This window comes from Tyto alba, unplaced genomic scaffold, assembly GCF_018691265.1.
Source record: "Tyto alba isolate M040663 unplaced genomic scaffold, T.alba_DEE_v4.0 Super-Scaffold_42, whole genome shotgun sequence".
NCBI classification, from domain to species: Eukaryota; Metazoa; Chordata; class Aves; order Strigiformes; family Tytonidae; genus Tyto; species Tyto alba.
Window position 1 is genome coordinate 14,193,029 of NW_024881318.1, and position 14,070 is coordinate 14,207,098.

General features: G+C 54.8%; 1 protein-coding gene across 2 annotated transcripts; it reads right to left on the bottom strand.

Annotated features, from left to right (window-relative positions):
* Nucleotides 1-1,155: 1,155 nt before the first annotated feature.
* FANCG (FA complementation group G) lies at nt 1,156-10,266 on the bottom strand. Of its 2 annotated transcripts, none has more exons than XM_042804797.1 (14): nt 10,150-10,266; nt 9,914-10,004; nt 9,091-9,222; nt 8,471-8,664; nt 7,656-7,809; nt 6,345-6,475; nt 5,815-5,961; nt 4,839-4,999; nt 4,531-4,597; nt 3,736-4,058; nt 3,523-3,575; nt 2,785-2,937; nt 1,774-1,894; nt 1,156-1,422 (listed from the first exon to the last, which is right to left on the bottom strand). In XM_042804797.1, the coding sequence occupies exons 1-14, from the start codon at nt 10,249-10,251 to the stop codon at nt 1,320-1,322; spliced, it is 1,932 nt and encodes a 643-aa protein (XP_042660731.1). In that variant the 5' UTR covers nt 10,252-10,266; the 3' UTR covers nt 1,156-1,319. The 2 variants fall into 2 exon arrangements, with proteins under 2 accessions (XP_042660731.1, XP_042660730.1); XM_042804796.1 differs by having other exon boundaries at nt 2,785-2,943.
* Between the last annotated feature and the right edge of the window lie 3,804 nt (nt 10,267-14,070).

Here is a 14,070-nt window from a genome sequence, read left to right on the forward strand (position 1 = left end):
CCACGCCGGAGCAGCTCGGGAAGGGCTGCAGCCGTGGGAGGGAATCCAGTCGGAGGAAGTTAGTGACCCATGACGGAGCAGTGTGGGGAACGCTGCGGCCCATGGGAGGAACTCATGTCGGAGAAAGTTTGTGGAGGACTGTCTCCTGTGAGAGGGGGACCACGATGGAGCAGGGGGTAACAAGTTCCGGACACTCCCCTCACCGAAGATGAAGGAAGTGGCAGCGCTGACTGCACCCCCCATTCCCTGCCCCTGCGCCACTGGGGGAGGAGGTAGAGATATCGGGAGCAGAGCTGAGCCCGGGAAGAAGGGAGGGGTGGGGGGAAGGTGTTCTCAAGATGTGGCAATGCTTCTCACTGTCCTACTCTGTTATGTGTTGTTAGTGTCTGTAATAAATGTATGTTCTTTTTTTTCTTCCCCTAACGAGTCTGCCTTTTGCTCGTGATCATAAAAGGGGGATTTTCCCCCATCCCAGTCCTATCTTGAACCCCAAGCCTGGCTCTCTGTCCCTTCTCATTGCCGGAGGGGAAGGGAGAGAGAGCTGCTGCGTTGTGGTTGGATGCCAATCAGGCCTAAACCACGACAGCCCCTCCAGCGTTCGGCGGGGGGTGGGGGGCCGCAGCAGCACCTACCTCACCCTTCTGCGCTTCCTCATGCTCTCTTTCCTCTCTCCCAACTCTGCCTTGCAGCTCCCGTTTTTCCTCTTGGGAGACAGGGCTTGCCGAAGGCTCGGCTTATGCAGTCACCCAAAATTCGCTGCACCGAACCCCAGGCAGGTGTTCAGAGCCACACAGGGCTGTTGGCACAGACCCTCCCCCCCGGGGCACAGGTGTGGACCCTGCCACCATCCCTGGCTTGTGCAGCGTGGTGGAAATTCAGACCTCAGAGCTGTGTGCTTCGACCGACACTTCTCTGGGCTCCAAACTACACTGACCGAGTAAGAAGCCAGTATACAAAACATGGGTAGGGCAGGCGGTGCGCCAGCCCTTTGCTTTTATCAGACTGCCTGGCCCCACCCCAAACAGCAGATGATGATGATGATATCTTTGCCCTTGATTTCCCACGAAGACAGAGCACAGGCCATGGGCTCACACCAGCTCCAGGGCATGTCAACATTTGTTCTGGAAAAAGGGCGCAGAAAAAGAAAGCTGAAGCTTTTAAAAAATGAGATTTATTCTGTTTCAGTCTCTTGGGAATCCAGGTTTATTCAAGAGTAATTCTGAGTCTTAGAGGAGTCCTTAAAGGCCTCATGACAGCCTGATACAGGGAGACTTAAGCAGGTGGGGATAAGGAGACCGACTGGGATAGCTCAACAGGTTCTAGTCTGTGGTCCTGAGGTAATCCTGTATGATTCTGGCTAAAGATTCACTGGCTGGAAACATCGCCTGCTTCAGACATGAAACCAGGTACAATGGCAAGGTCCTGGAACAGAAGGGAGCATTGCAGCAGCAAGGACTGTGGCATTCCCTTGCCACAGATTAAGAATTTCCCTCCCCCTGCACTGTGTGGAACCCCCGATTCTGCAGAACCCCCAGCCTCTGCCCTGCTACGTGGCCCCATGTCAGCTCTTTCGTGTCAGAGGGTGTCCCTGCAGAGAGCCACAGCCCATGGTGTCTCAGAGCAGATGTGGGGGGAACCCCCTCAGACAAATCTAAGCTGCGGGTGCAGGCCCAGCAGGACCTGAGCTAAACTGTCCCGCTCGGTTTGAAACACAGACTGCACCGCTGCAGCTCTCATGTGGCCAGCTGAGAACCCACCCACGCCGCTACACACCTTTCCTGCCCGTCCTCCCCAGGAGGCCTCTGGAAGAACTTCTGCCAGTAAGCAGCTGCCTCCTGCTTTCGGTTCAGTTTCCACAAGGTGTACACCAGGTAATGGGCAGCAGCTGGATCATCTGCGAAGACATGAAGGGGGATTCAGCCCTTGGCAGGGGAGGAGGAGGTCCCCAGCGCTGATGGGGGTTGCAGGGTGTTGCAAAAGAAAACCTTAGGAAACAGATGAAGAACGTGAGCGTGAGGAGAGGTGGTGTAATGGGGAGGAGACCGTCCCAGCTGTGTCACTGGCTCTAATTAGCCCTGGGGCTGGCAGACAAGGCAGATGGCATCAGCCCTGTGGCACAGGTGGCCACACCTCTGTTTTGACACAGGTTGAGGTTATCCTTGCAGACAGGTCTGCACCCCTGAAGGGAGGGAGCCTTGGTGAGGACTGGGACCAGCAGGTTTGGCAATTTCTGACAAAGCTCACACCCCTGCAGCGTGTCAGCACAGCTGGTGCACTGAACAGGGGAGACCACCACCGGGAGCAGATCTGGTCATGCCTTGGCTGTGCTCAGGACACGTACGGCTCTCTGCTCTTCTCCCCTCTCCCCTGACAGGCCTCCATACTCAGCCTCTGGCCTGCCACACACAGGCCTATTGTTTCCTAGGATGAAGCGAGATTCTAGTTGTTCTGGGAAAGCACATGCTCCCTGGGAGAAAGCTGGCTGTACCAGGCTAGGGTTTGGGCAGGAAGAGAAATCTCCAAGCTGTCTCAGAGCACAGGTTGTGGAAAGGTTCTGATACATTCCTCTGACAGTAATTTTTAGTTTGCTTCTCCAGGACAGTGAGCTGGCCAGGCCCCAGAGAAGCATCTCAAGTATGTAACATTGTTAGTACCTCTAGTGTAGTCCTCGACATCCAAATAAGCGTGATCTAAAGCATAAGACCCTTCTGCTGAAGACAGCAAAGCAGCCCAGGAAAAATTCGTGGAAATCCCCTCTGTTCCTCACCAAAATGAGACTCTTACCTGGCGAGATCTGCAAACCATGCTGGAAATCCAGCAAGGCTTCCTTGTGCCTCCCCAGCTCCAGGAACTGCGCACCTCGCCCGATGAGAGAGAGCAACCTGATCTTCTGGAGCACCGCCACTTCTGACAGGAGATTCTCTGGCACAAGGTTCTCTGGCACAGAAAGACGCACACACCTGGAGTCAGCATCCTCCAGACATTCACTCCCTTGTCCCAGCAGGCTGAGCCAGGTTAGCAGTCAGGACAGGCCAAGCCTTTATTTGGGCTGCTCATCTTCCAGCTACCCAAGCCCCTGGAGGCAGAGCTCAGCCTCTCTGCCTGGCTGGGAGAGGCCAGGAGGTGGCAGAGGGTGAGAGTAAAGAATGCCCAGAGTTTGGTACATGATATGGTTGTGGTGAACAGTGAGCTCGGCAGCAGCCTGGCCTTTGCCCATCAGCACAACTGGTACAGATCTCTTCCCTGAAGTCGGGACTGGAGAAGCTTCCCAGATCACAGCCCATTTTATTGTCATCTAGACAGCGGGGAAGGAGGCAAAGCAGAGGCCAAACCCTGCTCCAGCCAAACCAGCCAGTCCCTTCAGAGGCTTCAGCGTGGCACAGAGCTCAGCACGCTGGGACTGATGTCTCCTGCCAGAGGTGACGCTGAGCCTAGCACCTTGCTCCTGTACTCACTGCTGCCAACCACACAGATTCCAACCCAGCCAGGCCCTGCACAGGTCCCAGCTGTGCAGCGTCCTACCTCTCAGCTCACCAGACCCACAAAGCTGGACTCGCAAGAGATCGCCAAGGCACCTGCAGGTGAGAGGACAAAGGAGATTTGGTACAACTCCTGGGCTGGGAAGCCAGCTGCAAGTTGTCAGGCCAGGCCCCATGCTGTGCTGCACCCTGCTCTGACCCCCGCCAACCACGCTGCCTGCTGGGGAGACCCCTTCTCTCAGCCAGGCTTTGTCACCTGCTGAACTGTATTACAGCCTCCTTCCTCTCATGCAGATTGGCCCATGCCCAGCCCTGGTGCAGGTATCCAGCTGTTCTCCAGATAAGGCAACACAGACTCTCCTTCTGGGACAGGAGTCCACCCGCCAGCCCTGCCCCTGGTGATGGGCACTCCAGCCTCTCCAGTCGTAATATCCGTGGGACGAGGTCAGTCGTACGGCTGATGACTTCCTCACATACAGTTATGGCATCCTGGTGCCTCCCAGCCTGCCCCAAGGCAGACGCTGCTTCCAGGAACACCTCGGGGATCCTGGGCAGGGCTGAGCTACCACCTACGGGTATCTGGGGAGGAAAAGAGATGGCAGTGTTTAGACACAGAACTGTGGAGCACCCAGCCAAGCAGAATGACCCTGTGCGTACTGGGAACCCAGAGCTGCTGCCCAGCAAAGCTCAGATGCACTCCCACAGACACTGGAGCCTGTCGGAGGAGGCAGAAGCTGTGGAGCGCTAACAGCTCAGCAGAGTCAAAGTGACAAATCCCTACTCTTGAAGTGAAGGGCATCCAAAACCAGGCTGACAGCTGCTCCCCACAGGAAAGGGGAAGCTGTTTTCCAAACAGCAGTGGAAAGTGGTCTCTGGTGTGAATCCAAAGGCATCAGGTCAGAGGTGTCAGCCCCCACCTCGTTTCTTTCACACCTCAAATGAGAAACTGAAAACTGGAGTCCAAGGGTGACACCTGGGCCCAGGCCTTAGGATGGGGATCCAAACCTCATCTACCAAGTCACAAAGGGAGCTCTTTAACCAGGACACCTACCTGCTGCTGTAGCCCTTCCTGAAGCAGGGCCAGAAAATCCAGGTAATGTTCCACTGCATCGGCCACCCTGCAACAGGGACAGAACATGGGGTGGAAGGCACAGAGGGACCCCAAGAAGTGCCAGCAGCCAGGTGGAACCTGGATTGCCAGCCCACAGGCTCTCCCTGCACCACTCACTCTGGTCATGATCCTCATGCTTTGAGCAGACCTACAACAGCAGTACTGAACTCGATGATTTCCAGGAGTGCAGAGAAAACCCCAGAGCCCAAACAAGCAGCATATTGCAAGCAGTCCAGAGGCACTGTTACCTCCCTTCCTGGAGACACCGCTGTGCCAGCAGGTACTTCACTTCAGAGGGGTGGCAATGGCGAAGGAGAGAAGCTAGTATTGATGTGTGGACAAGAAGCTCTATTTGGATTAGGAAATATGGGGTAGAGGAAGCAGCTGCTGGAGGTTTTTCTTCCAGAGCCTGTGAAACAGGAACAAAGAATATGGTCAACACAACACAGGCCAAGTCCTGAGCAGCTGCAATCACTTGCCACTTCTAGCACCTGGCAGTGCACCCAGACGAGCACAGGCACTGCACTTCATAAGCACAGCTACACTGTTCTCACTTGCTACAGCACAGTTGCTTCCAGGAAGATCCACCAGGATCACAAAGGGAGAGGCAGACTTCTGATCTCTATACGGCATCAGGAGATTTGCAGTATCACCCAGATCACTTCAGGTTTTTAGTTCAAGATGCTCTGAGCTGCCTGGAACACCACCTCCCATTGCAGCTGCAGACCTAGTTAGACCAGGTCTTGGGCAATTTGTAGTGAGAGAGACCCCTCTCGACAGCTGTGTTTGTATCTTAACAATTTCAAACAGCAGAAGAGCTAACTCCGTGTCTACTGCTGTGACCTGATCCTCCCAGGCAGATCAATGTTGCTGCTGGTAATGCACACCCCATCACAGCCCCAGCCTTTTAAAGGCCTCTTTACTGTTAGATACTTTATTAAGAGACTGATACTTTCTGACATAAGAGTGTAGCCTCTTCTCCCAAGCCACCAAGAACATGAACTGGGACTCAAAGGTCTTGCCATATCCAACCTCCAGGTGCTGAGCAGGAATTTCAGATCTTGCTGGGCTCCTTCCTGCCCACTGCTGGAGGCAGCACCATGGCTAGATCACTTGGAGGACCCCTCCAGGTTGAAACAGACCCCCAGAAGGCAGGAGCCTGCTTGAAGCTCTGCAGTCTTTGCTAGCCAAAAATCAACCCAGAAGTACAGGAAGCAGACAAACCTCATAGAGCAGAGCCAGGGCCTGCAGCTCCGCATCGGTCTTCCCCAGCTCGTGGTACACTGCTGCCACGTGGAACAGGGCAGGAAGGCACTGGAATTCTGTCTGGAGGGCCCATTTCAAGTACTGAAGGGCAGTCTGAGGTTTGCCCTAGTTAGGTGGGAAGAGGTGCATGTTGCAAGGACATCTTGCTGACATCTTTACTGTTCGGTGTGATCCAGATCCCTGCTCTGCTTCCCCAGCAATCCCCACTAAGCAAGGGCAGCACGTTAGCCCAAGGCAGCCCTCCTCAGCCTGGTTTTTGAGCTTCTCTCTCAGCAGCAACCCTTTGCACTCAGCCAAAATCCCTGCCTGGATTTTGCAGCTGTCCAAGGAGGCTGGGGCCACAAGGGCAACTTCAGCTCAAGACCTCACCTTCCTGCAGCAGCCTAGGACCACACAGAGGCAGTGTGAACATAAGCCTGAGCCTCCCCACCCCACTCTAGGCTGAGGTTCCCCTCTCCCTGCTGGCAGGGGAGAGACCAGGCCATTACCATTCGCTGAGCACAGCAGCCAAGGCAGGTGTAGATCTGGGCCAGGACCATCCTGGAGCAGAATCCTCCTGCAGCGTCCTGAAGGAGGGAGAAGGCAGTGGGGAAGTTCCCAGCCTCCAGCTGCTGCAGCCCTAGGATAGACCCAACATCTCAGCTCTGCAGCTCCCCTTCCCACCCCACCTAGTCCCCAAACAAGCGTACGTGCCCTTTTCCTCCCAGTGCCATAGGGACCTGCCTGATCACCTCCACACCCAGCAATGCACAGCAGGATGGTGCCAAGCTGCCATCTTTGGTGTTGCAAGAGAACAAGGCACGTGATGGAAACGTCTAGCAGAAATAACAGCAGCTTCCAAGCCCAGATACCCAGATGCCTGTGTTGGCCCAGAACAAGGGCAGAGGTAGGTGCTGGGCAGGTCCTCCACCCGTGCATTTATCCACAGCAACAGTTGTGCAGGTGGGGAAGCACACACAAAATCTCAAAAAGACATTTTCCATCACATCTGGGCCATTCCCCAGCAGGGATCCCAGCTTTGGGATATTAATTCATTAATATTTTTCACAAACAGTATTTGCTTCTCTGCCAGTCCCCATTTCAAGCTTCCCTCAGAGGCTGCTCTCACATGCCTACATCACATTCACATCTGCCACCTCCCTGCTGGAAGTGTTATCACCACCCTGGTGGCTTCTGAGGGGTCTGTGGGCAGGAGCTCCTGCCCTCCCTCCTCACAGGAAGGCCCCACATCAGCCTGAGTACAGCGAGGCACTGCTGGCTACCCCCGGCGCTGCTGGAGGTTGTCAAAACAGTAAGTGAGGGTACACCACGAGCATGACAGAATGCAGCAGTCACACAAGATCGGTCACCTGCTGTGACACCAGGCTACAAAGCTGCACAACAGCTTTGTGTGGCTCTTGCAGCACCGTAATCCAACAGCAACAACATGCTTGCAACAAGGCAAGTGCCAGAAGACAGACAGAAGAAAGGAAGATCCTCATACGGCCCCCGCCAGCCCTCAGTTTTATACAAGATCACTACAGGGCCCAGACAACTACCTAAAGCTACAGACAGGCAGAGGAACCCTGCAGCAGTGCAGAGAAAGACTTAGCTGGGGAAAATGCAGACAAGCTCTTAGAATACCAAATGGCAAAGCTGAGACCCAGAGGCTCAGCCCAGGCCCTCTAAAGAACAGCTCAGAAAACCCCAAGGGCTGGTTTGCTTGGGAAGAGAAACACGGACAAGTGCAGGGAGAGGACATTCTTGGACAGGAGAGCTGTGGGAGCTTGTGCTGGCATGAGCATCTCCTCCACACAAACCTTGCAGGAAGGCTGCTGCAGTGAAGAGGATCTCTTTCAAGTACTTGGTGCTCTGTAGAAGGGACAGGGAGGCCTGCTCAGCAGGTACTTGCCATGCCTTGAGCAGGGAGAGGAGTTCGTTCTCCCCCTTGCTGCAGTGAGCTGTTCCCTGGCCCTGTGAATACACAAAGGAGAGAGAGCAGGGAATGCTGAACGGAAGCAGGAAACAACTGATCCCAGGGCACAGGAAAACAAGGTCTCACCAAACCCTTCAACTGTGCTCTCTGTGCTGGGGGGCAACGTCCTACTACACCCTCATTACAGCTACAACCCCCCTGCTGCAAGGATTCCTGCCTGGCCCAGGGTGGCACCTCCCCACCTCAGAGCGAGGTGCACCTCAAGGGGCTCCTGGCAAGGCAGATCCAAGTGCTGTTGGAGGATGTTTGAAAAGGTGGGACTCCTCAGTAGCCTCACAATCAGCAGGGAAAGTTCCTCTGCATCCCGCTGCTCACAGCTTGCTCCTTTCAGGGGCTGCAAGTCCTTCCAGCCTACCTTTGTCTGACCTTGAGGTCCAGGGCCCTGACAGGCATGAGATAGTCTGGGGCCATTAGGCTACGCTGGGACACCAGGGAGAGGATTACTCACACTCACTGGGCAGCACTGATGGATTCAAGTCTCCAAATGCCACAGCAACGTTCTGCAGAGTGGGGTTTATGACAAGCAGGGTATTTATGCTAGCTCTGCCTCCCTCAGCAAACCCACGGGTACTTATAACTGCACAGATCCTCCAGTGCAGGTAACTGGGAGCTGCGCAGCACCCGCCTGTGCCCAGTTACCTCAGTGTTGCTCAGGAGCCTGAAAAGGCTGACAGTGCTTCCCAGGCAGCTGGCTGCCAGCCACCACGCTGCTTGCACAGCTCCCAGCCGGTGCAAAGATGCCTGCAGCTCCTTCACAGTTACCTCCTGCAGCACCTTCTGCCATAGCTCCTCGATGCTAAGATCCTGCCCGCAGGCCCCATGAGCCTCCAGAACTGAAGGAAAAAAAAAAAAACAAAACAAAACAAAACAAAACAAAAAAAAAAAAAAAAACAAAACCAAAACCAAAAAAAAACCAGCAATGAGACAAAAGGTTGGTACCCTGTAAGACACCCATCCCAAGAGGAAAGGAAAGCCTCAAGCAAGCACAAACTCCTCACAGCAAGGAGAGGAATGAAGTTTCAGGGCTGGTCTGGCCTCAGCAGCATGGAAACCAAACTCTTGGACAGTGGAGTTAACAGTGGGACGCTCAGGAGACAACACAGAGATTCAGAGCTATGACTCCAGCTCTGCCAAGTCCTCCTGAGGTCAGCTGCCCCCTTCCTGGCAGAGCCAGGCGTCCCTGCTCACAGCCCCTCCACCACATCTTCAAAGCATGACCCCACGCTGAGCAGCCCCCTGAAAGAGAACGGTCTCCTTACCCCTGAGGAGCCCCTGGCGTATTACTTCTGCTTCTCCTTCACTCGCAGAGTCGTATGCTCTCATAGCAAGAAGCGAGGAGTTGTAGATGACAGTAAGCTCCAGAGGCAGAGTGGGGATGGCAGGTGGCAGCCCTGTGATCACAAACCCAACAAGAAATTGAGCTGGCTAGGAAAAACCCAACAGCCATCCACACTAAGGTGTCATCACCCAGCTTTGTGACAACAGAAGTGTCCTCGCAAGTATTTTTTTTGGTTGTTGTGGTAAGATTTAACAGCTTGGAAATTGCAGTACCTAGAGACAGCATATGTCACTTCTCCAAGTGCTGAGACTACTTTAGACATCCTTTCCCCTGCCATGTGGGTGCTGCAGTCCTCCAGGACTGAGACTTTGCAGCTCTCCCAAAAGACCACCAATAGCCCACCCTCTTTCCATACACATCCACGCTTTGACTCAGGTCTCCCACACTGCCTCTTTCTCCCCCTCACATCAGTGTTCCTCTATACCACCGTTGTGGCAGGGAGTCCCTTCCCCAGCTTCACAGGACACAGGTCGCCTCGTTCTTGCCAGAAACCCCAAAACTCTTCTCACATTCCTCAGCAAGATTAGCTTAGATGTTGGGGCTGGTCCTTAATCCCTTTGCAGCCCCAGTTCAGCTTGAGGCAGCAGGGAACGTTTAAGCACCCTCCCCTCACAAGCTTGTTTCCAGCGCTGGGATACCGAAGCTGCAGCCCAGTAAAACCCCTCCGTGGCCGGGAATCGGTGCTCCCACACACGGGCGGCTGGGCTCCGGGACGGCCAAGGCAAAGCCACCCCGCCACTCACCCCTTATCTTGACGAGCAGCTCCCCAAAACCGCCTCGCAGCTGCTGCATCTCCAGCGCCATCGCTCTGCCGGGCCCCAAGCGCTGCGCCGCCTGCAAGGGAAACACTCACCAACACCGGCCTGGCGACGGGGCCGGCCCCGGGACGCCACACCCGCGTCCCGTTCCGCGGCGCCCCCACAGCAACGGGCTCGGGGAAGCTCCCGGAACGGCGCGGGGGAAGGGAACGTTTAAGCACCCGCCAGCGCTTGGCCAGGGCCCCGCTCTCAGCCGCCCAGTCCCGCAGACACCTCGCCGCCCAGCCCGGCCCGCCGCCCCGCCGCTTCATGGCCGCCGCCATCGCCCGCTCTCCCCCCGCCCCGCCGCCATTGGACGGAAGCAACGCTCGTCAAGGCGACAACCAATCGTGGAGAGAGAAAGGAGCGGGGAGGGCGGAGCGGAGCCAGCCGCCGTCCCGCCGGCGAGACGGTGGCCGCGGAGGACCAAAGCTCCGCGCCAGGAAGGCGGCGGACGGGGCACCGGGGACCCCGCCCGCACCGGGGAGCACGGAGGAAGAGACGAGCCACCCGGCGACCTCACGGTTTTATTTGCAGACGCCCGTTTCGCAGCCGCCCATGTGCCTCGCGCCGCTCCTCCGACAGCAAATCTCCCCTCGCGCCGGTTAAGTAATTAAGTCATTTCCTAATGAAGCGCCTCACCCCCCCCCCCCCCCCCCCCAACCACCGGCACCCCCGGCTGCCTCCAGCGCGCTGGGCACCGCGCAGCCCCCCGGCTGCAGCGTATGAGTGATGCCAGTTTGCCCGGTTTTGGGTTTGTTTGGTTGTTTTTTTGTTCTTTTTTTTGTTTGTTTGTTTGGTTGGTTGGTTTTTGTGTGCGTGTTTTTGTTGTTGTTGTTGTTTTGTTTTGTTTGTTTGTTTGTTTTCTTTTTTTTTTTTTGAAGTAAAAAAGGCTCTACTTCCCAGCAGAGACTTCAAGCATCACCTCTATCTTCCGGGTGTAGCTGCTGAATGGGAACAAAAGCGCTAATGGCCAGATATGTACAGATAACCCCGGAAAGCGTAGCACTGTGCTGAATGCAGAGCTCCTGCATTGCTTTCCAGAACTGGCTCCATCCCCTTTTTTTTTTTTTTTTTTTTTTTTTTTTAATCCCAAATGGGGTACCGAGGCACAGTGAGGTGAATAACAAAAACCAAAAGTCTCACTCCAAGCCACGTGGCAAGTCAAGCCAGAGCTCAGGGCGGCGGGGGGAGAGCACGGTTCTCCAGCCCCGCTTCCTGTGGAAGGGGAGACGCACACCCCGAAAACGTGACTGTGCCTCGGTGTAGAACAGCAGTCTGAAGCGTTGAAGGCAGAATGCAGAGATGTGACAGAAACACGGAGCCCTGACCTCCCCGCAGCCGTGCCATCCCTCGGGTCAGGGCGGGGAGATGCTGCCAACAGCCACAAACTTTTGCAGTGGTGGCGGCTTTCCGTCACCATTTTCCAGGCGGCACAAGCGAGACACAGTTCCAGCCCTGCCCCACGCCAGGACCACGGGACACAGGGTCCCAATGATGGAAGTTTCCCCACGGAGCTCTCTCCCCTGCCCAGAGGGACAGGGTGCTGGGCAGGACCCCTGCCAAGGAGAGCACACACAACACCCCCACAGCGCAGAAGCTTTGGGGAGTGCAGGATGAAACCGCTCTGCTGAGCGGGCCGAGGATGACACTTCCCCTGTCACGCTCAGGGACACAGGGACCAGAGACAAAAAGCTTGGAATCAGTGCTGCAGGAAAGACCCAGCAGGCTCCTGTGACAAACTCAGCAGGGGGACGTAGGGCAGAGCCTGTTCCCCAGCACACCAGGCTTCCCAGAGAGTCTTGGTTTGGATTAGCGTGTACCTTCCTCTGGACGTTCCTTGGGGTTTCAAATCAACAGACAGTCATGTCTGGTCTGGTCAAGCCCTGGAGCAATATAAAATCTGTCATCCCTGGCACACTCAGAACAGCAGCCGAACAGTCAGCTTGAGGGCAGCTGGGGAAGGCTAGCAAAGACTGAAAAAGTCAATGAAAGAAAGCAAGAGCATCTCCAGCCCTTGGAAGACTCATCTTCTTGAATCTTAGTTCTTTGGTGTAGTTGCCAGTCTGCCTTGGCCGAGCAGCTAGCACTCTTTGGCATCTCTGCAGTGATAAGAATGTACTTGCAGCTTTGTTACTGAAAGTTTTGTTTAGTCTCCGGCGAGATGAGTACAAGCCAAGAAAGTTGGGATTGTTTGGCCTGGAGAAGAGGGGCTCTGACAGACCTTACAGCAGCCTTCTAGTGCTTAAAGGGGGCTACAGGAAAGCTGGGGAGTGTAGTGATAGGACAAGGGGTAACATCTTTAAACTGATAGAGGGTAGATTATAGATTAGATATAAGGAGGAAATTATTCATTATGAGAGTGGTGAGGCACTGGCACAGGTTCCCCATAGAAGCTGTGGCTGCCCCCTCCCTGGAAGGGTTCCAGGCCAGGTTGGACGGGGCTTTGAGCGACCGGCTTTAGTGGAAGGTGTCCCTGCCCGTGGCAGGGGGTTGGAACTAAATGATTTTTAAGGTCTCTTCCAACCCAAACCGTTCTGTGATTCTCTAGCTGTGTGTGTTTCCATGGCACTGCAGCTCTGCTGTCCCCTCTGCTCTGCCCCAGCCTCCCAGGGTTGTGGGCCTACAGCCCAACCAGGAAGGCAGAGGGGCGATATGGACGGACGAGGAGAGGATGCCCAAGTGCCGGCTGAGTGCTCCGACCACAGACAACAGGCACAAGAAGGCACAGCAGCATTATGGTGACTCTTGAAAGAGGAACTAGTCCCAGAGATGGGATAGAAGGAAGCCCAGGGGCCTGGGTAGCAGCTGCAGAGATGTCAGGGGCCAGTTCTACAGCATTAGTGACCATAAGGATTTCTGCCAGCACAAATATTCAGGCAGCAAGATCGTGATCAGGTTATGAGGTTACAAGAAGACCTATTTGAGCTCCAGCCTTGGGGTTTAGTGACATGTTATCTAGATTAACTTCACATTAAATAAAAAGTCACTGGGCAGCTCTTACCTCCATTCTCTTCCTCTTCTCCTCACCAATGCACCCCTCACCCATCAGTATGTCCCCCTCAGCACCAAAAACCCTCTGGCCACCAAGGGCTCACAGTATATAGCAAATAACCTATTTTTAAGGGTGGGACTGCTTAAGCCCATCTAATTGTGGGCTGATGCATTCGTGCCTCTTCCAGCTTTCCCAGCGCTGCATGCTGCTACCCTTTGCCTTGCACTAGCACTGGTGTGCATGCATCCAGGCAGCAAGGCATCCCAGGAAGTCACGCCAGCTAGTCCCTGGTTGTGTTGGGTGAAATTAAGGAGAATAGGCCCACAGGGCAGGAGGGATACAAGGCTGAGGTGGGAGAGCACTGCCAGCAGGCCAGGAGGGGGCCAAGCAATGGAAATCCAAAATTAGAGCAGTTTAAGCTTCCCTGGAATTGCACCCTAATGACCAAGCAAGCATTTTGCAGGAGTAAAACACAAAACTAAACCTGTCCTCAGGAGTCGTTTCCCACAGCAACTGGGTGCTCGGACATAACAGCAAGAACTGAAATGATGAGAGAGGTGACAAGATACTTTCCCTGGGACTCTCCAGGGCAGAGGACAAGAAGAGCGTGGGGTTATGCTAGCAGTCTGCAGTGAGGAACTCAGACAGGGGCAGTGAGTTAAAAAACAAATGGGATTAGAACAAAAATCAATGCAAGAATCCCAGGCAAGCAGTCCTCAGCTCTCTGCAGAGCAGGAAGAGATGAAACATTTCATAGCACCAAGTAACGCCACACAGTGGTTCCAGGCAGTAAGACATCCCAGCTCACATCAAAACTGCAGAGGGAACTTAGCTGCAATGTGCCCAGGCACCATGGTCACTGTCCTCTATCTCTGCCCATGAGGAAAGAAATGTAATGTCTCATGACTATGAGGAGTCAAGGGTGGGTTTGCGGTAGCTCACTTGTGGCATGCAGTCCCAGGCAGAACACCAAGGTCAAGAGGGAGATAAGCACCAAATATGGGATCACAGATGCCATCGGCTGCAGAGCCTGGGGTCCCTTCAAGGTGACATAACTCCCAGCACATACACAGACACCAGTGAGTTAAGCCACCTCCCAGAAGAGTTG

Coding starts and splice junctions, on each gene's coding strand:
- FANCG (XM_042804796.1), bottom strand. CDS start 10,251: ATGGCGGCGGCCATGAAGCGGCGGGGCGGCGGGCCGGGCTGGGCGGCG. Junction 9,223..9,913: donor GCTGCTCGTCAAGATAAGGG/GTGAGTGGCGGG, acceptor TTGTGATCACAG/GGCTGCCACCTGCCATCCCC. Junction 1,895..2,784: donor TGGTTTGCAGATCTCGCCAG/GTAAGAGTCTCA, acceptor ATGTCTTCGCAG/ATGATCCAGCTGCTGCCCAT.